At 46.0% G+C, this 27,226-nt stretch overlaps 1 protein-coding gene across 1 annotated transcript in view; it reads left to right on the forward strand.

Moving 5' to 3' along the window:
- Apt1 (Acyl-protein thioesterase 1) overlaps window positions 1-25,821 on the forward strand; it is a 37,817-nt gene extending 11,996 nt beyond the window's left edge. The window contains exons 5-7 of the mRNA XM_050176372.3: window positions 7,295-7,470; window positions 20,218-20,382; window positions 25,442-25,821. Of these exons, the coding sequence (XP_050032329.1) occupies window positions 7,295-7,470; window positions 20,218-20,382; window positions 25,442-25,492 (392 nt within the window). The 3' untranslated portion in view covers window positions 25,493-25,821. The remainder of the gene's footprint in view (window positions 1-7,294; window positions 7,471-20,217; window positions 20,383-25,441) is intronic.
- The last annotated feature ends 1,405 nt before the right edge of the window (window positions 25,822-27,226 follow it).

Consider the following 27,226-nt stretch of genomic DNA (forward strand, 5'->3'; position numbering starts at 1 on the left):
TTTCAACACCACAGTTGCTTACCCATCAAGATTTGCTTGGCGGACGCTTTCTCGGGATGACTATAAGCCGCTATGGTGGCTCACGAAAACCAAAGTTGTATTCAGGGTTGATATTCTCGAGCGATCATTTCCGGTAGGGCATCAGCTTCAAGACATTTCACACGTCTCTACGTCGGATGCGTCGATGTAGACGAATGAAAGCCTTTCTGACACAACACTAGAAACGAGTAGGAACCACACGCTGCATTTGTCGTGAAGGAGGATGCAACACAGCGGCCATGGTGTAGATGCAGCGGCAAGCGATGCAGAAATGCAATGCCTTAGAAAAAAAAACCAACTGACAATGCCGGCAGAGCGAAATGGGCCAAGCTTCATCACGGCTGCACTCTGGCCTGTCTGGCCATGAGTTTATGTGCACTTAGCACCGAGCCCCTCTATCCCAGTCGTGACAAGCCTCAGCTACTTATCATCCTTTACTACGAATGGCAGCAGTTGTCTGATCAGTCGACGAGTCCGGTGCTTCCAGCGTACCAGGCAGTGGCCGGTGAAGTTGGATACGTCATGCCAGAGACGCTAAGATCACTCAAATTTTACCCTGCAGCAGCGTGGTGATCAGTGGCAGCAGCGCTAGTGGACAAGACGGCGAGCCAGCGCTTCCTTGTTCGTCGAAGGCGCAAATGCAACATGCTCACATCAGTGAACCTGAACAGCATGCTGCTGGTCAGCCAAGCTAGTGCGTGATGCACCCTGTTCCAGCTGCTCTGGCGTGCGATAGGACATGTTCTATTCCCACGGCTGCCACACTAGACTGTAGAGCGTCCAAATTTTGCCGATGTAGCGTAGGTGTGCCACGTGTGGATCGCATCCTCATTAAGCCAGACTAGCTTAGCCACCCCAGTTCGCTGTTCTTCGAGCGGAGGCAGAACAAATCAAGGCCCTGCTGTAGAACATAGGCAACCAGCTAGAGAAAACAGACTGTACTTGGAGAATACTTCGCATTCTCTGTGGCTAGCAGACGTGCAAAACCTGTTCACTGATACATTGTAACAGAATACAAAGAAAGCAGACAGCATGGGTGCTGGTTCTCCACATTCTTTCTGTACGTCACTTCCGCCAGGCGATAATGGCGGCATTTTTTTCAGTTTCGGTGTGAAAAACATTGATTCTTGCAAGCTCTTTGTGATGCATTGACCAACTGTAAAATTTTTGCACAGAGGCTACTACATGTCTAAATTATCTGAAACTGGGGTTTTTACGTGGCCAAAAATTTCATTGCAGTCGGCCTTCACTAGTCGAGAGAAGTGTAGCGAAAAAATTTGGTGAAATCAACTTGTTACATTTCGTGCCTGAGCTTGTCACTAAGTGCATAAGCCCTTTCATGAAGCGTATTTCTTGGCTTTTTACTGGCTAGTTCGTGATGATAAGGTACAGATGACAAGCGCAGATGATGACAAAGGAGTTGTGGCCCTTGATATGCCAAATGCCACTTATGCTTTTCGATGTCATTTAATTTATCAGCTATCCATGTTTGCTATTTAAGCCATACCGATCATTCAGATAAAAACTAGAATATGTTTCACCATTCTTTGAAATTTCTGTTTAGTGCGAGAATGCCTCTACAGTCAACTCTCATTACAATGGACCCTGATAACCTGACGAAAAATGTCCATTTTATCCCAAGTCCGTATTATGCGAGACGCCTCAGTTCCTAAACTTTCATCGCGATGTTTAACAACTTTGTCGCAAAGAGCGAATGACGAACGTGCAAAGCAAAAAAACAACGAAGGAAAGTCGCAGTTTCGCCCGAAAGGCGAAGCATCGATTGCTATAGCAAATTAAGCAAGATAAGCGTGGCAGTAGCAGCAAGCGAATAGACTTTGATGCTGTCTCTTGCTTCAATGTGAATTAAACGTCTAAAGCACAGTACATACGAAGCTACCGGCACTGGGCGGACTTTGTCCACATTGCAAATCACTTTCAAGATGCGGTGCCCGCGCAGGCGCATACTTTGTCCACGTCGCAGACAGCTTTCAAGATACGGCGCCTTGCGGTGCCGAAGTAGATGGCGCCCCGAAGTAGACCCCCCCCCTCTTTCCCTCGTCTCCTCCCTGCGCCTCGCACGCAAAAGACGGCGGGCATCCGCTCCACTTTCCTCCCTCCCTCGCGCCCAAGATATTGAGCTGCGATTGTCGGCTGACCCTCGCAAGTCAGTTGCCAGCCCATGTCAACACGGCAAAAGTCCGTTTTATACGCTCCATTTTGACAAAAATTGTCGATAGTTCGCTGCAGAGCGGTCCATTAAAAGCGAACTTCGTTGCATTAATAAAATAGGTAGAACAAACTAAGGCTGAAATATGGCCCGTTATATTGAAAAGTCTGTTGTGCGCGGGTCCGTTGTAACGAGCATAGACTGTAGTGTTCTTTTTTTTGTTGTTGTTTTCTTATATTTCTGTCTCTTACTGCTCTGCCAACTGGTTACAGAGGATGCATAGCACTGAATGCACTTTTTGTTACTATGTGTTTGCACAGTTGGGCAATTTCAGTTTCTTGCAATTTTGAAATCTTGTAGCCTATTACAATACAACAATTGGAGACCGTGGCTGCCGATACATGCAGCACTGTCCATGGATGCTCGTGGAAGCAAGGTGTTGCTTTGTGGTGTACCGTGAGGGCGAGAGAATTTTAGGGTAGGATCACTGGTTCCAGTCGCCGACGAGGGGGTCTGTGGTTCACCACAGACCCGACTGTCGTATTGACTATCCAACTGTCGCATTTCATTCTGTGAGTACTGTAGGTGATGAGGTACGTGGGAAAAGCTGCATATAGAGTGTGACAAGCCCCTGAGTGTCCTCTTAGTTCTTGGCCAATAATTCGGACTCGACGAGGACCGCCAAAGTGTAAATAATTAGTAGTCTAAAATATTGAATTCACTTAATTGTTAAATTCACCAGAATGTAAGAGACTCTATTCTTCAATTGACCACAAGAAGGTGTGCCGTATTATCGGACTGCCACTTCCAGGGATACCTTGAATTTCACGTGACTTGAACAAGACAGATAGGTGTCTACAAGCGACGGCATGCTTGGCACGGTGCCAAGCGCACTTCTTATCGCAGTGCCAGGATACCTGGGTTGCCTCTCAAAAACGTCAAGTGCTAGCCATGTAAATTATCGCAAGAATGAAAGTATCTCCTGAACGATCATCTGAGTATGTCGCCGAAGTTTGTGAATGCATTGCTGCATGCGCATACGCTTGCCTTTGACCTAGACAATCCGTATCTCAACTATTGTCATGCTGTTTCCACAGATAGACAAAATTACAGTAGCACATGCACTGAAGCTTTATCCCCTGGCAACACAACAAAAGTAGATCATGCCTCGATAGCCAAATGATTGTAGGTTTTTTAACAGCAGTCACTGATCAGTAATCACCGTCCTCGGTGGTGTGATACTGAGGGCGGAGTTGATGCCACTTGAAACTTCTTGAACTCGTCTGGGACTGTGTCTGGGCTTAATTTAAGGCATAAATTAAGAAACACTGGACACACAGAACGCACGCAACAAATTGCAAATACAGTTAAACCTGGATATAACGAAGTTGACAAAAGCTCGCAATTTTTCGTTACATGCAGGTTTTCGTTACATGCAGGTTTCGCGTGAAGGCTCGTACGAATGATGCAGAAACGAAACCAAATAGCTCAATATATCCGTGAAGGTGAACTCACCCTTCAATCATTTATTTTACACTAAAAAACTGCGTAATTTCCGCTTGCTTCTTCGGCACGAGTGTAGGCACAACACACCGCTCCAAAGAGGCTAAATCGTGTAGAGCTCCTTCATCGTCGAGCGAGCCGACGAAACGGCGCATAACGTCCATTGCGTTCATCACCTCCTTTGCAGTAGGCACGTCACACGGATCTGCCTCACAAGCACCATCATCACCGCCATCCGGATTTTGCACGCTTTCAGCTACTGCTGCATCAGACATTTCTTCTGTAGTCACGGCGGCGTTGTCGGCAAACAAAAAGTCAGTCAGTTCAACGTCGTCGGGTACACCACCGTTAGTACACAGCTCGTTCCACGCTTCGGCCACATTGGACGGAGTAGAAAGGTCTTCCTCCTCCTCGTCGGCACCAGCCCGTGCGTTTTTGGCTATTCCGGCCTTTAAAAAGTAATTCGCGATAACTTCTGCCCTGACCTCTTGCCAGGAGGCAGCAAGCATCTCGACTGCTTGATAAATGTCGATCTTCATCTCCCGTTCCAGACGGATGTCGAGAAGTATTTTCAGGATTAGTCGGCGCCGGTAACAGCATTTAAAACTGTTAATGACCCCTTTGTCCAGGGGTTGTATTAGGGACGTGCAGTTGGCCGGGAAGTAATGCAGTTCGATGTTCGACAGCTGCAGGCCCTCGACGTGGTGCGCCGAGCAATTGTCCAGCAGTAGGCAAACTTGACGGCCTTGCCGCTTGACGTCCTGGTTAAATTCCTTTAACCACTCAGAAAATATTGGCCGAGTCATCCACGCTTTGGAATTCGCCACATACTTCACGGGCATACGCTTCGTTCCCTTAAAACACCTGGGACGGGCACTTTTGCCGACAACTAGCGGGACTCGCTTGTCTGTGCCGTCGAGGTTGGCACACAGCAGAATCGTTATGCGGAGCTTGCTCTGCTTTCCACCGCGGCAGTCATCGCCTTTTAACGCTAGCGTGCGGCCCGGAAGCATTTGATAAAATAGAGCTGTCTCGTCGGCATTGTAGACATCAGCCGCCTCGAAGCGACTCAGGATTCCAGGCAGCTTGTCAGCCACCCACGAAGCAGCAGCATCGCTGTCTGCGGAGGCAGATTCGCCGCTGATTACTCTTCCGACGACACCGTGCCGGCTCTTAAATCCCTGCAGCCACCCGTTGCTTGCCTTGAAATCGTCATGACCCAAGATACACGCAAAATCCTTTGCCTTCTGTTGCAAGATCGCGCCGCTTATGGGTACATTTCTGGCTCGCGTGTCCAAAAACCACGTGAACACTGCCTTGTCCACATCAGTGTATGTGGACAGCTTCAGTCTTTTTTTCTTCGAGCTTGTTCCCGACTCCACTGCGTTTCTGATGCTGTGTTCCGCACTGAAAATCGTTGATAGTGTGCTCGCTGGAATGCTGAAACGGGTGGCAACGTCCTTCTTCTTCTCGCCCGCGGAGACTGCATTTAAAATTGCGAGTTTGTCTTCAAAAGACAGAACTTTTCGTTTTCTGGCAGTAGAACTCATCACGACCAACCGACGACGCAGTTAGAAGCGGAGACGCACGACTACACGCCGACAGGCAGGCCTAGCACCTCCAAAACAAGTCGGACAAACCAGTACCAGAGCACAGTTGACACACGCACACGTGCAGAACGCAGGACAACACTCAAGATGGCGAATGCAACGCACCCATAGAGAAAGAAAAAAAAGTGACGGATATCGTTCGTCATCGTCCCTCCCCCTCTCCCTTCCGGCGCCTTGGCAATGAAAGAACCGGCTATCAGCGTTGCTTTTCAAGTGAATTCTTACACATAAGTGTGTATAAGCCGTTGAAACAAATGAAAATCACAAAATAAGAATGCTTGTCCTCAAATCCATACGAAACAAAATAATTCTGCAAGAAAAATCAGCTGCCGATACCAATGCCACCTGGTGCCACGCTAGACAAGCAAAGCCTGAAAAGACTGCTACGTTAGGCACGGAGCGGCGCTAGTTGCCGCCATCATCATCATCATCGCTAACTTTGCTCGGTCGCGGCAATCCCTGGCGTACGCGTAGCTGCTGGCTCCTTACAGCATTAATATTCAATAATCTAGAGCATTTCTTCGGCCGAATTTTCCTTAAAAGTGCTAAAAGTAATGACTGATCAGCTTTGGGAGTTCGTTACATCAAGGCTAACCGCCGCAACGCGTTCGTTACATCAAGGTCGAAAATACATGGGCTTCAATGGGGGCAGCGTTGGGGAATTCAAAAACTTCGTTAAATCCAGGAATTCGTTACATATAGGTTCGTTACATCCAGGTTTAACTGTACTAGCTTAGTGGCCGGGCTAGTCCTGCAGTTTGGGTGCAATTTTTGGAAGTGCGGCGCTCATTCTTGGTCATCTCGTCTCTGTCCGTGTCTTTTTGCACTGCCACCTTTTCAAATGGTGTAGCATTACACAGTCCTGCTACTGATCAAAGTACAGCAGACATGATATGCTGATAATCTCCATTAACTAATAATTCAGTGCATATAGGACATAATTTACTGCGCTCAAACCTCATTATAACAAAGTTGAAGGGGGAGCCGAAATTACCGTATTTATTCGAATCTAGGCTGATAGTTTTTTTCTTTATTTTTTTCAAATAATCATATGCCTAATTCTAGGGTCGGCTTAGAGTCGAGGATTATAAAAACCCACCAGTTTGTAATCGAAAATAATAAATGTGGTGCATAGCTAGTGCCATCTAGAAAAGTCAATATCACTGCCGCTACTAGCCGCGCCAGTAGCCAACCGAAGTACACGAGCGAAGTCACCATTTCGACCTGTGTCGTATCGGTGTGCAGCGCGGTGGTATCATAATTGCACCAAATAGGCGATATCACTGCAGTGCCGCTTTCAGTCGAAAACTTGTGGTAGCCGTAGAGGCATCGTCAAACGTTCAAGCCAGGCAGGACTTCAGCATCAATGAAAAAGACGTCCGTCGTTGGAGGGTGCAACAGGAGATGCTTTTTGCATTTACCGCAATGAGGAGATGACAGCGATAAGGAAGATAAGTGCACGATAACAGAGAGGAGTTGTTCACCGAGATTGCGCCGCATTTCAACATGTACGAGCCATGCAGCACTGTCGGCACATGTGTGGGTGCGCGTCCGCAAGAGTATGAGGCTAGCAGCAATGATGACGTAGAGTTAGCTCGGCATGGTTCATAATAAATAAATGCTGTTTTCATTCTGTGAATGCTGCCCTCACTTTTTTGTTCAGCCTACATTTGAGGTAAGTTTTTTATTTTTTTTGTGGCTTTGGACATTCGCAGGTCGACTTAGAATCGGGGTCGGCCTAGATTCGAGTAAATACAGTACTTCATTATATCCATTACTTTGTTATATCCATTACAGTCAAACCCAGCTATGTTGAACCCATTTACATCGTGTTCTGTATGTCGAACATCAAGCAGCAAAGTGCCCCCAGACATTGTCTTTCCCTCGCGGCAGCAGGGAAACATCTCACTTTTTTTTTCATCGTACTGCCACCCAAATTTCTCACAACTCGTCTCCACTGTGTGTGCATCAGTTCACAGGCTCATAGCTGATGAGGAGAAGGTGGGCATCCCCTCGGACCGCATCGTACTGGGCGGCTTCAGCATGGGCGGAGCACTGGCACTTTACTCCGGCCTGCGCTACCCCAAGCCCCTGGCCGGCATCCTGGGCCTCAGCTGCTGGCTGCCGCTCTTCAAGCATTTTCCTGCGGTCAGTGTCTGTCACTGTGGCATCCGTGAAGTTTCTTACAAAAGTTATTATAGAGAGAAATGTGGCAGAAGTGCCTGTGGGAGCTACACATGTGGCGATTCAGCCGGCGGGAGAGTGAAGGATGCACTACGCTGACGTCATCTCTTCTTGTTGACAAACAGAGTAGACGGATTTTGCCGGATTTTGCCATGTTCAGAGCACACACGTAAGAGCCTTGCTTACGCCTTGACAAAAGTAGTTTTTGTTTTTGTCACTTTCGCACTGGACAGTTCAAGAGAGCATGGAGAGGAATGCCGAGAGCAATGTTGTGGATTTTCCCAGTGAACTTAGGGGAATGTTTTGGGAAAGAGGTGTACTGACGTGACATTTCCTACACCTTTTCTTTTTCGGCACTAAATGAAGCTTCAGGTCATCGAAACCCAAGAAAAAGCGTGCCACGCATCAGAGCCCCTTAAATAATTTACTGTAACATAATTGTTTCTGCGAACCAGGCAGATGCGTCGTGACGTTATGATAAACTGGCTTGCTCCATTCATATGATTGCTGGGGCTTCCACACACTAGCCCAGGCAAAAGGTACACGTGAAGCACTCTTGTTCATTTTTCTCAGAGCAAGAAGAATAAAGGAATTCAAGTGGCTCGATACTTGTTAGTGACAACCTTATCAAGAAACAGATTATAAAGCCAGAGAAAATGTAGGGCAAATTAATTATTATGGTTAATTGAAATTTAGAAGTAGCAAGTTGAGAACAATGAAAGTAGATGAAAAATTATCATAATTGGGAAAGGGCCGACCCTATTTCACGCCTATGGCACCTGAAATTCCAAAGACCGCACTGTATGCCTCTTAAATTTCTGGACATGATATGTGCCGGTGATGCTGCAAACATGGCATTTGTGAACTAATTTGCCGCCGCTTCGACTCGGCACTAAAAGGAAAAGTTGCAGGGAGATTGTGTGTGAGGCCTGCTTGACCAGCAGGTTATGAACATGTTGTTTCTTTTATATTTCCTTATTTTCTTTATGTGATGTCCCCTCCATCGACCCTCGCCCCTGCTTAGGCTGCTGTGCCATTTTTTTCGTTAAAGTTCATTCTTTCTGTTGCCGATGCTCAATGAAGCTGAGGTAGTTAGGCCTAGCAGCCTTGGCCTAACTACCTCCATATTTAGCTGTGGCAAAAATTTACAGTCTGCCGGCAAAGGAGCCTTGGAACAAATCATTGCAGGAAATTCATTGTCAATTTATTCGTACCCGCAGACCACACTGGCGGTATCGTGAGAGCGTATGCACTCATGCTAGACTGAGGGCCATAGCAGCAGAGTTTGGGTATGCGTACGACTCCCCATGTGTCCAAAAAATCAGACAGTGACTGTACTCGGCAAGAGCAACTTCGAACAGCACATTCGGGATGGGCATGCATGTTTTGGCCAGTGGCTTGGCTTGGTTGCATTGCAACCAGCAAACTAACAGGCTGATGGTGCAAAGCACATTATGCAATTTATTATTCCCATGTCATCTATTGGCATGGCTGGCCACTGACGTCGAAATCCATCAGAGACCTTTTGCTGGCCCATCAGAAACACCATGCTTGCATTTGTTTTGCATAGACATAAATGCAGTATTTTTGTTTCTTACTGATATCAGTGTATATTCTTTTAACGAATTCTGGATGTGACTAGTGGTGTGCGAACATTCGAAACTTGGAATATTCTATTCGACTCAGTTGGTATTCGATTCGAAGGGCGCTTTTACTATTCAAGATTGTCGAACCCCTGAAAATTGCTGTTGTTGGTTCTCTGAGTCAGCTTCTCCTCAGTACAGACATGTTATGCGGCGAAGCATACAGAATGTAGTGTGGTGGAGCTTATCAAAAGTGTGAAGGGGGCACTGTCATGGAGGCCACTGCTGGTGCTTATGGCTACCCGACACTATCAGCTCAAGTAGCCACGCTGTGCTGCCTTTTCATGCACCTGCACAACACCAGCATCCGGGTGGAAACCTCTGTCTGTGCAGCTAAAAACACGCTTTCCAAACTACAAATTTGACAAAGTAGCAAGCTTGGCACTGTTTTTAGACCCTCCTTCTAAATAGCTGAGTACCACCAGAATGCTTCAGTGGCAAAGTGCATTTAAAAAAACTTCGCTCTAAAAGAAGCAAGGAAAAATCTAACACCAAGGAACTTGGATATGTCCTCAACAACGAAAGCTTCTGAAGAAGCTCTTTCCATATCAGCATAGCGGAAAGACTTTGATAAGCTCAACAACCAGCTGCAGGTTTCACTGCCACAAACACAGGTTGAAAGGTATGTGCGTAATGAAATTTTTGGCCAAAAGAAGATTTGTGTGAGTGGCGCTGTAAGCATGGTGCCCACTATTGGTTCAGCCTGCAGAGAGGTACCTGCCGATACCAGACACTATATTGTGTCCATTGAGCAGCTCTCTTTGCTGTCTAAAAGAATTGTGACATGCAGGAAGTGGTTACTGCTTTCCGAACGTCTAGCAACTACCTGCCTTCATGATGACATTAAATATTTGCAGTTATGGTACTGTCAAGCAGGAGTGCTGTAGTAGAGAATTCAGTGTACAACACATCATAATTCTTCTGTACATTATTTCCTGTGCAACAAACTTGCATTTTTTTAATTTTTATTTTTGTGTAGCTCTGGTTGTTGAAAAAAAAACTCAAAACGAATAGTACATTTGAACCTCGCAATAACAAAATCGGTGGGGAACACAAAAAAAATTGGCTTTCGCGAGAATTTCGTGGTTGCTAAAAGAGACAGCACGGCTAGGTAATGCATCGCAGAACAAAACTTTACTGTCCAAATTCCATTAGCCTACTTTGCAAGCTTTGCTCAAGGATATAGAACCGCATTGCCGACAGTACAAAGTGTACCGCGTGCATCGACCAACAGCGGCAGTACTGCCGTAGCACAGTATTCTCGGTCAACTGCTTTTGCAGATGCGATCACTTTGCGAGGCACCGAATCCGCACGCGATGCCTGTCGGGTGGCACCAAAACCAGCGTTCTTAAAGCATGGGATGCGTATTCTCGGACAGTCGCTCAATCATGGCCCAATGCCTGATACGTACTTCATATGCCGCGACCGCCATCTCAAGCGCCATAAACAATTCCATGTAGGTGGGACGTGGACTTCATTGTTTTTGCTGCATTTTCCTCACCGAGGCGCACATTACGCAGTGCACTGCCGCGATTGGGGATTGTTGTTCGAAACGCACATCCAGTTTGCGTTCAGTTTTGCCTCACACGATTGGCCTAGGCCTCACCGAGTCGTCAACTGCGGGGAACGCAAACTAAGCACGCGTTTCGAACAACTATCTACGATCTTGCCTGGTAGGCATGCAAACACCGTCGTCACATGTCAGTAGCAACGTGCGTGCCGCTCGTGGGGCCGCTTCAAACGGGTGATCAACAAACAAGATGGCGGCCATGACGTGTTTCCAGCGCATTGATTGCTTTCGGCGCTTGGTTGTTCTTGTGAACAAAAATAGCGGCGCCCGCACAAGTGTAATGTGGTAGTATTTTACGTAATTTTAGTGCAAAACAATCGCATTTGAGCACATTTCGGAGCCTGCTAGCCTTACGCAATATGCGAAGTTACGTTATGGCAAATTTCGTTGATGCGGGAATGCAGTACAGCAACATTTCGTTGCCGAGAGGTACGAAATTCATTGAATCCTATGGGGGTTCGCCGAGGAAAAGAAAATGCTTCGTTGTCGCGAGAATTTCGTTGTTGCGGTGTTTCATTATCACAGGTTCCAACTGTGTATTCATATGTGAAAATATTCGAAAAATATAATATTCTTCTTCCGCTTGGTTTTCATTATTCAAATTTGCTTTGAAATTGAAATTTGATATTTGCACACCCCTACTGTAATGAAGGTTTCGTAGTGTCAGATGCAATTTTATTATAATTAGGTTTGAATGTGCATGCACATGTGTGCACACACATGTGCACACACATGTGCACACACATGTGCACACACATACATACACACGTACGTACAGTCAAACCCCACAATAACAAAATCACCGGGGAACATGAAAAATTTAGCTTTCATGTCAATTTCATTGGCGCGAATATGAGACAGGAAAAACAAAGAAATGGCTTCCAGAAAAAAATTTATTGCCACAAGTCAATAAGCTTACTTTGCCGAGCCTTGCCTCGCAGCAACTTGGCAGCTCTTGCCTTAACACTACAATAAGTAGTCCATTGCTGCATCATCATCATGCTCACCAAAAAGTGAATTAATTGTGTCGACGCTTAACGCATCCTCCGTGTTTGTCTTCTTATCTTGATGTTTTGGTCCTTGGTGGTCTTCGGCGTGGTGAGCATCGCACACATTACTTATGAAGACCTCGTCGATCATTTCTTCGTGCACAGCAACTTCATCATCCACACAAACGAACTCGTTGATGCTGAGACCATCTGGAGCTTTGTTTTCCATGGCATGAAGTTTACCCCATGCGTTGGTCAGTGATGGCAGCACTGCGCCGGCACCACTGTTATCGAGTGCTCCTTGGGGCAAATCTTCCTCCGGTCCCGCTGGATCAGCACATGATGCTTGCCAAGTGGCAATGAAGCCGGCACGCTTACAACAGTTTGCAGCCACTGCCAGACGTGTCACGACCCATGCGGAGGCTACCGCATGGGTTGCTGTGGCCTCAAGTCCAAGTCCACGTCAGTGAGATGCTTGACCTGGAGGTCCAGCAGCAGCTGCTGCACTTGGTGCCGCGAATGACGCCTTGGTCAAGTGGCTGCAGCACGGAAGTGTATTTTGGTCTTCTTTCTGCCCTTTTCAACATAAGCAATAATTGGAGCCCTGTAGCATCAAAAATTTCCACTTTTTGGCTGGAGGCAGCATCTTGGCAGGCTGGCAAAGCAGGCAAGCGCTACATACACACAGCTGATGCACCCTAGCACCAACTGCACACACTGCGTACACATGATCATGTGTGCTGCTCACAAAGCCCTACAAAGAATCATCGGCATCTTCACATGTAGATGTGGATTTAGCTAATCAGCAAGTATGAATCAGCAAGCCATGCAGGCGGTTACGCTCTACATTAGCCAGCGCCGTAATTGCATACAGGATAAAAATGTTCCTGCTCCGATACCACCTCTGCTTTATTTTGTCTTCTTTCTCTTTCTTTTTTAATTTATGTGACGTTTCCTAATTTATGTGACATTTCTGATCGGGACACTGCAGTACTCACCCATTGTAAAGCATAAGCCACGGCCATCATCACTTCCACCTGTTGCCAGGTGCAACTGCTCCACAGATTATTTTTTGTTGTTGTTGTTGTAAACAAAAACAACAGCAACCATGCTGGGGTAGCTTATGCGATTTACAGGCGTAACCAATAAATTTGTACACTTTTTGGACACTTAGCATTACTTAGTAGATAATATGAGGACTGCCGTTTCAGCAAATTTCGTTAATACGGGATTGCTGTCAAGAAAAGGCTTAGTTGTCACGAGATATGAAATGCATTGACTTCTATGAGCGTTTACCAGGAATTCGAAAATAATATGTTGCCTCGAAATTTTGTTCTCATGACTTCCCACTGCATGCATATACAGTTGCCGACTGATTTTCTGGACCTTGGAGGACTGAAAAATAGTCCATAAAATCAGTCCGAAAAACTCATTCACAAAAAAATATTTTTATTTATTTTATGAGGCTTAGAGCAGCTTAAAAAATATCTCTAATAATGCCCTGCCTCTTACTACGCTTGGAGGCAATCATATTTGCTTAGATTTGTGCAAGAGTGATGTCGTCTCCATGTACAGTCTGACAAGAGCGTCACCACTTGGCTCTCGCGAAGGCACACGAGGTAGTGCCAATCACACAAATGCAAAGTCGCACAAACGCACTGAGATGCACCGTCCTTCAGACACACCTTCTCTGTAGACACACCACGTGTAAATAGCAACCGAAACAAAACAAAAATGGATCTCGCATTAAGTGATTATGACAATAGGGCTAACCGAAAGAAGAAAGAAACCAGAAAAGGTGCTGTCCCCTCGAGCGTTTGGTCAGCCAAGGAAGAGCGGGTATGGTCTCCGAGACTGGAGGATGCTAAAAGCGTGCACCTCCCAATCTTGGAGGCTATGAAGCGGGCTACTGAAAGCCAAGCTAGGCCAGGCCAGGGGAAAATCCAACATTGTGGCCCCCAAAAGCGGGTAGTGTACCTCGAAATGGGTGATTTAGTCCAGAAAATCAAACTTCGGGGCCTAAATAATCCAAATAATCGGTCTCGAGAATGCTTTACATATATGGGAACCCTGACGGTGCATTTATGAAGTCCGGAATATTCATCAAGTCCAAAATCTCGGAGTCCGAAAAATCCGTTGCAACTGCATATATATATATATATGTGTGTGTGTGTAGTCACATCATAAGAAGCCAACAAACACTGACACCAAGGACAACATAGGGGAAATTACTTGTGCTTAATAAATGAAATAAAGAAACGATAAACTAATGGAAATTAAAGTGGATGAAAAAACAACTTGCCGCAGGTGGGAACCGAACCCACAACCTTCGCATTTCGCGTGCGATGCTCTACCAATTGAGTGGTGGCACTGGCTAACACTCCCAGGGTTCTACTAGGACACATAAATACCCAAGAAAGTGGATGGGAAAACGGCGCCGCGGTAGCTTAATTGGTAGAGCATCGCACGCGAAATGCGAAGGTTGTGGGTTCGGTTCCCACCTGCGGCAAGTTGTTTTTTCATCCACTTTAATTTCCACTAGTTTATCGTTTCTTTATTTCATTTATTAAGCACAAGTAATTTCCCCTATGTTGTCCTTGGTGTCAGTGTTTGTTGGCTTCTTATGATATGACTAATAAAAATCGGGCCCCTCGGTTAACCCCCTTTCTACATATATATATATATATATATATATATATATATATATATAGAGAGAGAGAGAGAGAGAGAGAGAGAGCACCTGCCAGTCCCTGATTCTTCTCTTTCGTTGCACTGTGAGGATCTTGGCTCTTGAAGCCTTAATGACTTTGGTAGCGCACAAGGATTTATTGGCCACTTGCCTGCTCTTTTAAGTTCGTGTACTACAAGACCCCTCCAATGGAGAGGATGTCCCACGTCCAATGCTATCACCATGAGGGGCACTGGCTAGGGTCAGTACATACACTCACACGAATGCCCAAGAATCGGCGGATGGGCACTCGGCTTCCACTGTAAGTCAGTTGGCAGAGCATTGCACACCAATAGGGAGGCTGTTGGTCGCAGTCGCAGTGGCAGTGGTTTGTCTTTTCTTTCACTTCAATTTCTATTTTCATAATCATTTCTATATTTCAATTTTAAAAACAGGTACTTCCTCAATGTTTTACTTGGCTTCATTGTCTGTTGGCTTCACTTGGTTGTTCCATTAAATCAAGCCCCCCGATTTCTCCAATTCTTCGTGCTGATTTGATGAGTTACGGTTGCAAAGCAGGCACTGGACATCTCCTAACTGACCCTTGCTATTGAGATACAGGCTACAAATGTTCCAAGACTGGCCATGCTTGAAACAAGTGGGGAAAAAATTCTACGCGCAGCAATTGCACTGGCCTTATATACAGTATTAGCAATGTGTAGCAGGTGAACGTGTATTGTAACTGGTAGGTGCACACCCACTCTGCAGTGACCTCAGTTGCTCTAGAACGCACTGAAACGATGGCGAAAACTGTGATCCCTTATGAGAGGCCATTTCTCAAGCATAGAAAAATTATACTGCAGAATGCGTGCACTCTCTAAATAAAACTGTACAAAACTCGTATTGAAGGGAAATGCCATGGGCTTTGGTTTATGCAGAAAGGGGCGATTGCTGAGGCACTGCGACGCGGGGCCAAGCTGCCTCGTTCAGCGGTGGGTTCTCAGGTTAACTGTGACCGTCTAGACCGTGGGCAGTGCTCGAAGCAACGTGAGCCACTACCGCAGGCAGGGGCGCCTCCTAAAAAGGGCGCAAACAAAAAGGGCGCAACCAAAAAGGCTGAGGAGTCATCTTCGTCGCATACTTCCGAGGAAGAAGGCACAGAGGTCACTCCTCCCACCTCGTCCTCATCCTCGGCCCCACCGTCAGATGGGGAGGATGCTCAGAAAGAGAGACTGGTGAGGAGCAAGGCCTCACCTCCAAGGCTGCACTTAAGAGGAAGCTATATTTCGAGGGCACCTATATGAGTACACCCCACCGATTCTGATCAGGTTGGTTGAATATAAAACAAAAGGTTTATATCTAGTGACTGTAGTGAGCGGAATTTTGATTTAGGTTATCAGACTGTTGGTAAAAATTGTTGTAAATGGTAGCATGTTAGAAAATGAGGCTAGCAAGGTTACAACCCTCTAACTCAGCAATGAAAAATGATGTCACAGTTCTGTAAGCTGTACCTAGTAGTTCAGCTAAAGTGGACAAAGCTAGTGTATTGTGCAACATTCTGATATATACTACTAGTTAATGTGTAGGACTTCCACAAAGCCCTTGCAAATGATAATTCACTAAACTGTAAGTTTGGCTCAAAGCTAAAACAGATTTCCCTGTTCAAATGTACATTTAAAACTCTGGACAACTTCTGGTACAATCTGAATGAAATTTGTGGCATTTTATGGCATTAGCTAAATTGTAGTGACTCTAAGGAGCAGTATCTTTTATTTAGGGCCTGGAATATTCTACAATTCTAAAAAATTTCTAAGTTTCGAAGAAATTGAAGTACGGAGTTTACGAATCCGTAGCACTGCACCAGAAAGACATATCATAGTTTTATAAAACTGCATCCATTAGGGCATCTAAGTGGACATTTTTGATATATGAATTTACAGATTACGTAAAATTGCTACAATACCTACGAAAGTTTTGGAAATGTCCTACTCACAAATTAGTGTTATATTTCAGGCTTGTATAAAATATCAAATTTGTCTTGCTTAGATGTATTATCAGCTTCAGTTTACAGAATTGTGATATCATTTTTCATTGCTGAATTACGGAGTTGTGAACTTAATACCTGAGCTTTTTTTTTATTTTGCATTTTTCAGTAACATTTTCTAAAACAGTTGATGGCCTAAATAAAAAATGTGCTTCCTGCAGTTGCTACATCTTAACTTTCCTTTCAGATGCTACAAACCTCATCAAAATCGGTCCATGATTGCTGACAAAAATGATTTCTCCGTTCCCATGTAGAGTAGACTCCGCTTAAATAGAACAAAGAGGGAAGGAAAAAGTAGCTCTGTTTGTAGCAGCCGTCGCCATCTTCCTTGGCCGTCTTTTATATAAGGCATGCTCTGGCGCATGTGTCTTGTGCCTCATGCCGCAAGCTGCGAGGTTAGAGGTAAGGCAAGAAGAATAAAGAAAAGGCCTCTGCTCCTGTCATCGGTCCGAACGGTTCTCAGGTCTTTCACTCGCTGACTCACACATTGTTGTGTGGACCTAACATCGGTCCCTATATGTTTATCAGAAGTTTCGTTTATGTGAATGTCGCAAAAATAGCAGAAAAATAATTTTACTTCAGAAACTTTGAGTGCTTTAATTTCACTGTGCTGGAAAAAAACATATGTTATTGTACTCTGCATGGAGTGTGAAATGGCTCAGCTTCTTTCGCACAAGGCATTTGTTCATGCACTCTCACTTTCTGACTGTTGCCATCACACTGCAGAATGGAACGCGAGAAATGGGCAACATGAACGCCGCAGAACCGCCACTAATGCCACAGCAGTGCAACTGACTGATGGATTGGATTTTCCGGACTATTGGGCATCACCATTTGACCTGTTTGTCAGCCTACTTCTGTTTCATATGAAATATGACTGCTGATGATGTACTGTAGGTGCACATTTGGTTCCAGTTTTGTTTAACAGGAGTTCCAAAAGGAAGCCACCAAACCCAGAGAATGCATGGTTTGCTATGTCTGTGGCTTCTGTTGTGGCAGGCAAATCCATTTCCTGAGTTTGGACAATCGACCATCCGTGTGTTTCATATAAACTGAGGCACGCCATACTGTCACTCACTCTTTTCAGCTTGGTAATGAAGAACCTCCCCATAAGGTTCAACACCATTGCAGGTTTACGCCATGCAATATACACCGACAACATCACACTTTGGTGTGTCACAAGAAACCCAGGCGAACGGGAAGCCACACTTCGAGTTGGCTTAGACATTGTTGATGCCTACATACACCAGCTAGGCCTCAAACGCTCTCCATAAAAACCTGCGTACGTTGTCCCACTCAACTCTTCCCTCATCAAGGCAGCTGCTGATCGTGCCCACATTGCTTTGGCTATGACGGGCCGGCCTATCCCGCACAGAAAATCCGTCTGCATCCTCGGATTCCTGTGGCAAGAAGTGCGTAAGGCGGAATGGCTTTGGCACATTCGCCATCAGGCCAATCAAGTTATGCACATGATGACACATATCAACAAGTGCCACACAGGCCTGCATGAACACGGAACTCTGCAATATTGCCGAGGCAGTAATCTACTCTCGAATCCTCTATGGCTTGGCATATATTGCACTTACATGCACCCAGACCAAGTGGCTTGAGGCTTCTTAACAGATGTGTCATTGCATTGAAAAGTGTGTCCCTGGGCACGCCCGCAGCTGCGACGTTGAATGAGCACCCTTGCACAACGCCTTTGATGCGAAGGTCCAAATCCACCGAGAGTCTCAGCATCTCTGTCTGAGCGCCCCCTTGCAGGGATGTACCATCCTATCTATGTTCGGATATGACACTTCACCACTACCACCTCTTTACACCAATCCTCCACCTCGTACCTTCCACCTACAAATAGAAGTCCGACTGGCACAGGCAGGCAACTTCACCTTCTTGCCAACTGCATCCAAGACGACAGTCATCGCCCTTGAGGGTGACATCACTTGGCATGACGAAGTACCCTTTCCAACCGACACCGAGATCCTTGCCATATTGGAAGCCATTACTATTCCCCCCCCCCCCCCCCTCTACTCCACACCAACCTTTACCATTCGCTCAGACAGCCAGGAAGCCCTTCATTCTTTCACAAACAATATCCTTTCCGGTCATTTTTGGGCACCTCTCGTGCTACGCATGCAACAGCACCCCTGACCTCCCATACTCTTGGAGTGGCTGTTGGGCCATAAGGGAATAAAGGGCAATGAGCATGTTCAGTTCCTCGTTCGTGAGCCTAAAATACCGAGCACTCCTATTCGATGTCCTGACGCCTATTGCGCCAAAATGCACCACCCTGAACACCGCAAGCGAAGCCATGCTAGGCTCCGCAAACTATGCTCATCTGCATGTGCCCTTCAGGCCCCCGATCCCTCCTTCAGCCGCCATGATGCCTCCCTAATTCATCATGCTCAAACTCTAACACTGGCAAATTACGCCACACAACACATTATTGAACATCACTGCAGCCACACGGCTTGCCCGGTGTGCAGTGGTTATCCCGACTCTCCACACCTACACTGGGCTTGCCCCAGCACAGTCCTCGCCTTACTGTCTCTCCGCCTCTTCCTTAAACTCGTTTGTTCCCCTCTGTGTGAGAGCTCGGCCACTGCCCCTGAACATCACCAAGCCGCTTTTTTGGCCACTCCTTGTGCACCACATAAGGCACGTCCCGGGCGCCACCACACCTCCCGCTCCAGGAGTTACTGTTACATGATCACACGGCACCAACACAGCAGATGGCATGGGTAAAGAGCCGTTTCAAATAAAGTTTTATTCATTCATTCGTTCCCTTCCCTTTTCACCCAGTCTGTAACTGATAGTCTAGATAGTGATAGTGATAGATAGACAATTACCTGCCCCTTCCCTGGCCAGGCATAATCCCTGTGATCACTTTGTAGCAAAATAGCAAACACTACTGTTTTCATATCACACTTGTTTGTTCACAAATGCAGATCACACACCACATGCCTGTTAGCAGCACTCGTGGATGCATATTCTCTGTGCCACCCATGGTGTTAAATGCGCCTGTGACTTCAAATTTTTTATTTTTCCACCATGTTCGAAGACCCCACAAAAATCAGAATACATAAGGGCACAAGCGTTCTTTTACATAATAGATTTTTCTTTTTACCTTGACATGGCAGCACCATCACAGAAGCGTGCATGTCACAACGAAATTAGGTAGGAGATGTACAACGAAGATAGGAATGTGGAAACCATGCTAAAAGTGCATTGCCATTACCCATGTAATTTTCTTTTCCCTCTGCATAACCAAAATTGTTCTGTTCGTGTTATAATATCTGAAGAAAAGAAAATGACGCTGGGAGTGCATCACCTTCAAAAAAAATTCGACATTGATAAGGTTATTGTTATGCCCAATGTTTCTCGTTCAATCACTTGTGCAGCCTCTTTATAAGTGTCTTTCTTCCCAAGCTGTCTGCTGTGCTGCTCCATCAACCTTCGCAACGAGTATCAGCATAGGAAGCGACCAAGCAAACTGGAGCCAGTGTTAAAATTTCGCTATGTCATGCTTCCACATGACTACCCCCTGCATTATGATATCACGACACAGCAGCAACGAAACCAAAACTGGTGTAGAAAGCTATTATATTGAATTTTTTAGGGTGCTCTGAGGCTTGCTAGTATATTTTGCTACGTTTAGAAGTCCCAGAGCTTCTTAACACAGAGACATAAAGAGATGAAGACATCGTGTGAGTGCACCCCTTTAAAAGATAAAAACATTTTGGTTTTCATGTGGACACCTTTTCATTGAACCGTCTTTCATACTCTCTTGCTGCAGGCAGCGGTTGGCAACCACGACACGCCAATCATGATGTGCCATGGAGATTGTGATGACCTGGTGCCCATGCGCTGGGGCCAGATGACAGCCGACCTCCTTAAGACATTCGCCAGGGACGTCACCTTCCGGCAGTACAAAGGGATGGGTCACTCCTCGTGCGAGGAGGTGAGTGACACCCTCATTCCAGTCAACACCTCACAGCAAATTTTCTTCCGCTGAAGTTATCGACTTTAGAAAAGCAATATGTGAAATTATTCAAACAACAGAGGTCAATGTTAACAGGTGTATGTAATGATGCAGATAGCTTATAGCATTATAGCCTCGAACAAAGTGCGAGTGAAATACAGGTAAACCTCGATATAATGAAATTGTCAGTAATACAAAGTACCGTATCTACTCACATAATAAACCCACCTTTATTTGTTTTCAGAAAAGTTAACGTCGATTGGGGGGGGGGGGACATAACGTGGGAGAAAAAAAATGTTACGACAGATTTATAAGAATTGAAATTTCATATCACGATGTTATTTGTGTCACTAGCCAGTTATTTGTTGGTGCTCCTACTTGCAACTAGAACAGTCCTCACTCTCCTCATTGACGTCGCTTGCTACTTCTTCATCGTTGTCGGCCCACAGTGCATCATCTTCTATGCTGTCCAGGCAGTTTGAAATTCCAGTTTGTTGAAGCTGCAGATGATAATATAGCTCGCAATTATGTGCCATGCCTCCAGAATCCATCTGCAGAGCGTGTCGATGGACGGCCTCCTTATTTTGCCTGCTCTAGTAAGGTCGTGGTTTCCCTCAGCCATCTGCCGCATGCACAGCCACCGCTCATTGTCTTTGAAAGGTTCATTTATTGACAAATCAAGAGGATGCAGCACAAGACGTCAGGCCACCCAGGATCACAGTGATGTCTGTACTCATTACTGTCATTCGGCGCCGAACACGCTCCTCCAGGTAACTGCAGAAACTGTCGACAGTGAGCAGTGACGGCAGAAGAAGAGCTGCCGGACGCCGTCTCCAAACTGTCTTCAACCAGTCCACCATCAGCCCCGCCGACATGCAGCCCTCCTCCTGAGCACGAAGCTGGATGCCAGCAGGAATAGAGTCCTTGGGAAGCATCTTCCTCTGGAAAACGACAGACAGTGGCAGCTTCCTGCCATCAGCTGTCAGTGCCAACATCATCGTGCACCGTTCTTTTTTGGCGCCCGTTGTCTTCACGTGCATGCTTTTCGTACCTTTCAGTTTCACCATACTACTTGGCGGCATGTCGAAATTCAGAGCAGTCTGATCGGTGTTCCCATTCTGCGAGAGAAGGAGAAGGAACTACTTTTCCTGTCGTATACGAATGACAAACTGATGGAAATCTTGTATTTTGATTTCACAGTCCGCCAAAAATTGTTGGCATAAAGTCGAACACTTGTCATATATATTCAGACAATGTTGTCTACATTGTCATTCAGATATGCGCCACGTGTGGAATTTGTGGTGCCACTAGATGGCGCAGCATGTCGGAGAAGTTTTTCGAAGCGACATCAGGATGCCTTAGAATGTGTAGTTATAAAACAAGGTAGACCAAGGAAGAAACATGTTCCTGCAAAGCTAGGGAAACAATAGAATGTGTTTTATTAGAATGTGAAGATATCTACCCTGTTGTCGGTTTAGGCTCCTCTGGCCTCCTTGAATTCAAACCCTTGGGTTCAGGGATAGCAGGGGCAAGTAAACATGACCGCAACAGAAATTAGTAAGAGCCAATTGGGTGTTTGGTGGTAGAAAAGTAGAGAGACCACAAACAATGGAGGTGTAAAAAAACAAAATTCGCAATAGTGGTTCAGAAAATGTGATGCTGGGAATTCTTTCTGTGTAGCAAAAAAAAAGAAAAGGAGAAAAAGAAAAATAAGACAGGTTAGACAATTAGGCAAAATGTGAAAAAGCGCTTGGTGGCGCAACCCACTGGCCCGTTTCAAAGGGGGCGCTCCTAGCATGCATCTATCCATCGAGCCGGCGAGAGAGAAGGCCGGCTGCAGTACACACGCCATGATGCATTTAAGCAGTGGCAATACAGTGCATTGCTACATTGCTTCAGTGGTAATTGCTAATCGCATTAATGTTGACAGTCATGCCTAGGTGGTCTCTCCCAAGACTCTTTAATTATTATTCACATTAGCTTTCCTGTTTGCCTAGATCTGGAAAATTGGCTTGCCTGGTCGCAAATGGTGCTTGGGTGCATCCGTGTTCCAAGACAGAGACTGTTGCATAGAAGAAGCTGTGTTCCTAGACGTTGATTTGAACAGCCGCATACCCGTGCCATGCAGGCGCAGAAAATGACATTAACTTGCTAATTTCTTGTTTTAATGTCATTTGCATGACGCCTCACGGACAAACCTATTGTCATTCACCTTAATGTCATTCGTTGCATAATGCATTCACCAGAACTCATTGAACTGATAAATGCATACTCTCATTGCCATAGCTTGTGCACTGCAGTAGCATTGAAATATTTCAACCGGCCGCTGTCATGTAAAAAAAATGTAAATAACTTTCATCCACATTGCTTTTGTCAGGAGTTGTACTCAGCAAACTTCCTTGGGTCAGTGTTGTAGCGGCTATGGTCCCTAGATGACAGCTTTGACTTGGCAAGTGCCATTTTGATTTTAGGCTTTGGATTTGACATGCAATGGCAGATGTTGCCAATGTCGGTTGCAACGTTGGAAAAGACCAACAAACTCAAGTGAACGGCACCATCGTATGCTTATTCTTATATTTCACTGTTTATGAAGGTATATGAAGCTTATAAATGCATTTTTGTGTTTTAATTACTACCCCTAAATTGCTCATTTTAAAAGCTGCTGTCATCATCGCGTGGAAGCTCAGCCGAAAAAATCGTCATTATGGACCTGCTTTAGCAAGTTAAAGGGACTGACAACTGGCCAGAATGTGTTGTGAGATGTTGATGGAAATTAAATGACCATGATCTATAGTGATCGACTCCAGCACGCTGTTCGCAATTTAAGTAGAGGTTATAATATTAAATTGGCCGAAGTCTCAAAAACCAGTAAGTGTTGCAGCCTAGCGGTGAAATCTTGGCGTTCCGAATGTACTAGTACAGTCGAACCCGACTATATCGAACCCGTTTACATAGAATTATTCTATATATCGAACAATTTCTGGACACGGTATAGTTACAATGAGTATATAGAGCAAAAATTACGTTTACATCGAACAAAAATAGCAGCGACACCCGATAAATCGAACGTCGAGCGGCGGAAAAGTGCCCCCAGAAGTTGGCTTTCCCTCGCGATTGCGGGGAAACCCGACGGCACAGCTCCATCCAACCGCTTTCCCTACCGCGACCGCGCTGCTTCGGACAAGCCGTCGACACCCCCCTGCAAGAAATGATCCTGGCCCACCCGCAGCGCTTGCTCAGACAGCCAATCAGAGGCTCTTGTGCTCTCATCGTGCAACATGGCGAAAGTGCGAGTTGTCTCGGTGCTTTTCTGGTCCATTGTGTGTGTGCCTTGTGGGGCTTCTCCCGCAGTGCTGCCGTGATGAAGCGACAGAATTTGCCTTTCGTCGTGAAGCTCGAAATCATAAATCGGGTCGAACGCGGTGAGAAGTCGGATCTGTCCCCGCAGCGTGAATGGTTCCGAAGAACTCTCAGGACGATCTTGAAGAATGAGGGGGAAATTAGGCTAAAGCGGCCAAACTCTCGCCCCAGTGCTCGTGGCGCCCGCGCGTACACATGGCCGTGTACGAGTGGTTCATCCGATATTGCTTCAGCCGTGCCGGCTTCCGCGTGCTTGGTGATGACTGTAAATTCTGGTGAATGCGACGCAGCCGTTGCAGGTGTTGCCGAAACTTGGAGCGAGCTGTCAGAATTTCCGGAAGCTGTTGACGAATCAACAGTGGACGAGTTTGTGAGTGCAAATGATAGTGTCGCGACCACGGGAGAGCCCGAAAACGAAGACTGCATTGCCAACATCGTACCGAGCACAAGTGAAAGTGGGCACAATGAGGAAATCAACGACGGTCCTTTGCCTCTGTCCTCCGAAGTGATTGGTGCGCTCGCACTAGTCCGGTGCTTCTGCGCGAATGCGAAAGGTTGCGGCCTCAGCTGCTCCCGACTCCTTAGACAATGTGGAGAAGTGCATGCGCCGCAGGCAGCGAAATTGCCCAAGCAGAGAGAAATGCAGGACTATGTCATGCGAAACTAAACTAGTTTCACAAATAAAGTGATTTTATAAATGGTATGTGCTTTTATGACATCCAATTATTCAGCATGCTTATATCGAATTATGCTCTATATTGAACTGATCGGCGTTTTTTTGCGAGTTCGATATAGCTGGGTTCGACTGTATATGCAATTACTGTACGTGAGTCGGCTGGTATTAAGTACAGCATGCTTATCACTTAAAATTGCAGTTCTTATATTATTAGACACTTGCACTTTATTCTATGTCTATTACAACGTAAAGAAAGCGCATGCTAACGAGCGGCACGTACGTCCCACAGTGCATGGCGGCACACATGCTGTTGTAAGCGCACGATTTGTGAGTAACTAGCCAGAGTTGTGTAATCTCCCTGTGAGATACAAAATGCCATTGGTTTGTTCTGTCGTAAATGGCTGCCATTACTACAATATTAGCACACACGTGGTTACGGCAGCATGCTGAACTGCATATCACATGTATAAGCATTGTTTTGCTTTCGGAAACTGAACTTGGCATGGCTAAAAAACACTCTTGACTGGTTAATGACTTAAAGCAATTGGACAGGGAACCACGAGAACACATAGCTATTATTGTAGAAATTATTTAGCACATCAGAAAGCATGAATCATAGGTACATTGGCTTGGCAAACAAACTAATACTTTCTCACAACTACGGCTGTACTTGTCTTCCTCCCACCACTGCCAGCGTATAATCGCCATCGCGCTAACCTATCACTGTTTTCAGCATGCTTCCAATGAAAGACTACATCCTTACTGCAGATCGAAAAAAATTCTGATAAAACGTTCCACAGCGCATTCCACGTTACCACTTCATGATTAGACACTCTGACTGGTAAGCTTTCCATTGTACTGAAACAAATGGTTGCCATGAAAACTGCTTATCAGTCCCTTTAATGTCATTTTCTGAGCCTGTGTGGCACAGGTATCAGTCCACACGTACGCATTTCCCTAAAACATGTTCCCTTACATCTCTTCTATTTCCCCTTGCTGCAGGAGACGCAAGACGTTGCTGCTTACTTACAGTCAAGGCTGCCGCCCATCTAGTAGGTCCAAGTCTGAAAGCACAGAGTGAGGAAGACCTGTGTCTGCACGGCAGAGTTTGCGAAAAGAAGTGCTTCCGGCTTGCATCGCAACATCTGCCTCGTGTCTGAGCACAGTTCTCTTTCTTCTTTCTTTCTTTTTCCTGTTTATAAGTTCTGTTCATTCCAAGCTCTCTCTCTCTCTTCCGGTACGAGTGCTTTGAGAAAAAAGAAAAAAAAGTATAGATTGCGCTTTCAAGCGTACACTGCACCTAGTTTTTTGCCAGATAGGCTTGGTGAGAGGAAGAATAAAAAAGAAAGAGGCGTTGTGATGGCCTTCTGGGTGATGTTTCATATGCTTTGAATCATGTCATGATGAGCAAATGTGCCACAGCCCTGTGCTGCTGGAGTCTCGCCAACCGACCTACCAGCAGGTGCACAACCATTGTCTGCATGGATCTGAGGGTTCACCAGCCACTCCTGAAGAGACATCTCCATCGCAGACATCTGCAGTCGCGCACAAATAAATGCTGAGTATCCTCTTCAGACCAATCAAGTCCATGTGGGTGTGCTTTGTAGCTTTCTGCTACAGGCGGCTCAATGACAACTTTTCCCTCATCAGGGTGTCTACCAACCAGAAAAACCTCAGAGATTTCAGGGATTTTGAGTAGTCTGGAAAAACTCAGAGAAAAGTCGGGGAATTTGTGCCTCAATCAGGGAAAATTGCCTGTAATTTTATTGAAAGGGTTGAAAGTCGCGGTAATGCTGGCTCGAGTAACAGACAGGAATCGTAATGAATCGGCTTTGACGCCCTGTCGTCAGCTGGAAGAGTTGCCAGTGTACAGTCAACCAACTTTCCGGATGCCCGATGATTTGCACGGCTTCGCGGCACCACCACGCACCCCATAGAGTCAGTGTATCAGAACGTCTTAAATTTCGGACGCAAGAACCCTTCGTCGAATGATTTTCCGGCGCTTTTTGCCGTGACCGCAGGTCCGAAAGGGCATTAACCAAGGCCACCACCGCTGCCGTTTTGATTACCTCGCCGCCTCAAACCGGCGCTCTCGCATGCAGATCCACTGGCACCCGTAGCCACCACTGCGGCAACGCTAGACTTAGCTGCTTTGACGTTCGTTATTAAGCTTCTTGACGTTGGTTACCGTGTTTTCCATTGAAAGGATTCGCTGCTGTCAGCAACCCCACCGACTCCGCCTTTGTGGTCCTCGTGATTGACTTAGAAGCTTGGAAAGCACGGTGCGTGGCATAATGCCGGTTCCCTAGAGTCAGCTTCGCCTCTGTACATCAATGTTACTTGGTGAAGCATATGCAAAAGTATTGCAGTGAGGCATAAACATTGGAAGGGGCTATTGCCACGGGACACAGTCTGTATTCCTTAATTATACGCGCGTTACCCCGGAATCTCCTGTCACAGTACGAGCACTGATATGCCTAATACGTGTACCGACAGGCCGTCAGAGCGTTTTCGAATGTGCCTGGGGTGGTTTGAGCCCTTAAGGGTAGTAAATGACATGCATTTATTTTTTCCAGCTGGCCAATTTTTTTGACGTTTTCGCGGCCCCTAGGGAGTTCGAAAAATCGGACGTGGACCGTGCAACTGACCAAGAAAATGTTTCAAATGGTCCGTGGGGCGAACGAGTGGCGGATGGAGGACAAGAACAAAAAGGACCTACGCATTGATAAATGAAAAGGAAAGGAAGCGCGCTGCCGCTGTTTTGAAGGAGCTTGAGCTGAAAAGACA

Source organism: Dermacentor andersoni, chromosome 9, assembly GCF_023375885.2.
Source record: "Dermacentor andersoni chromosome 9, qqDerAnde1_hic_scaffold, whole genome shotgun sequence".
Classification (NCBI taxonomy): domain Eukaryota; kingdom Metazoa; phylum Arthropoda; class Arachnida; order Ixodida; family Ixodidae; genus Dermacentor; species Dermacentor andersoni.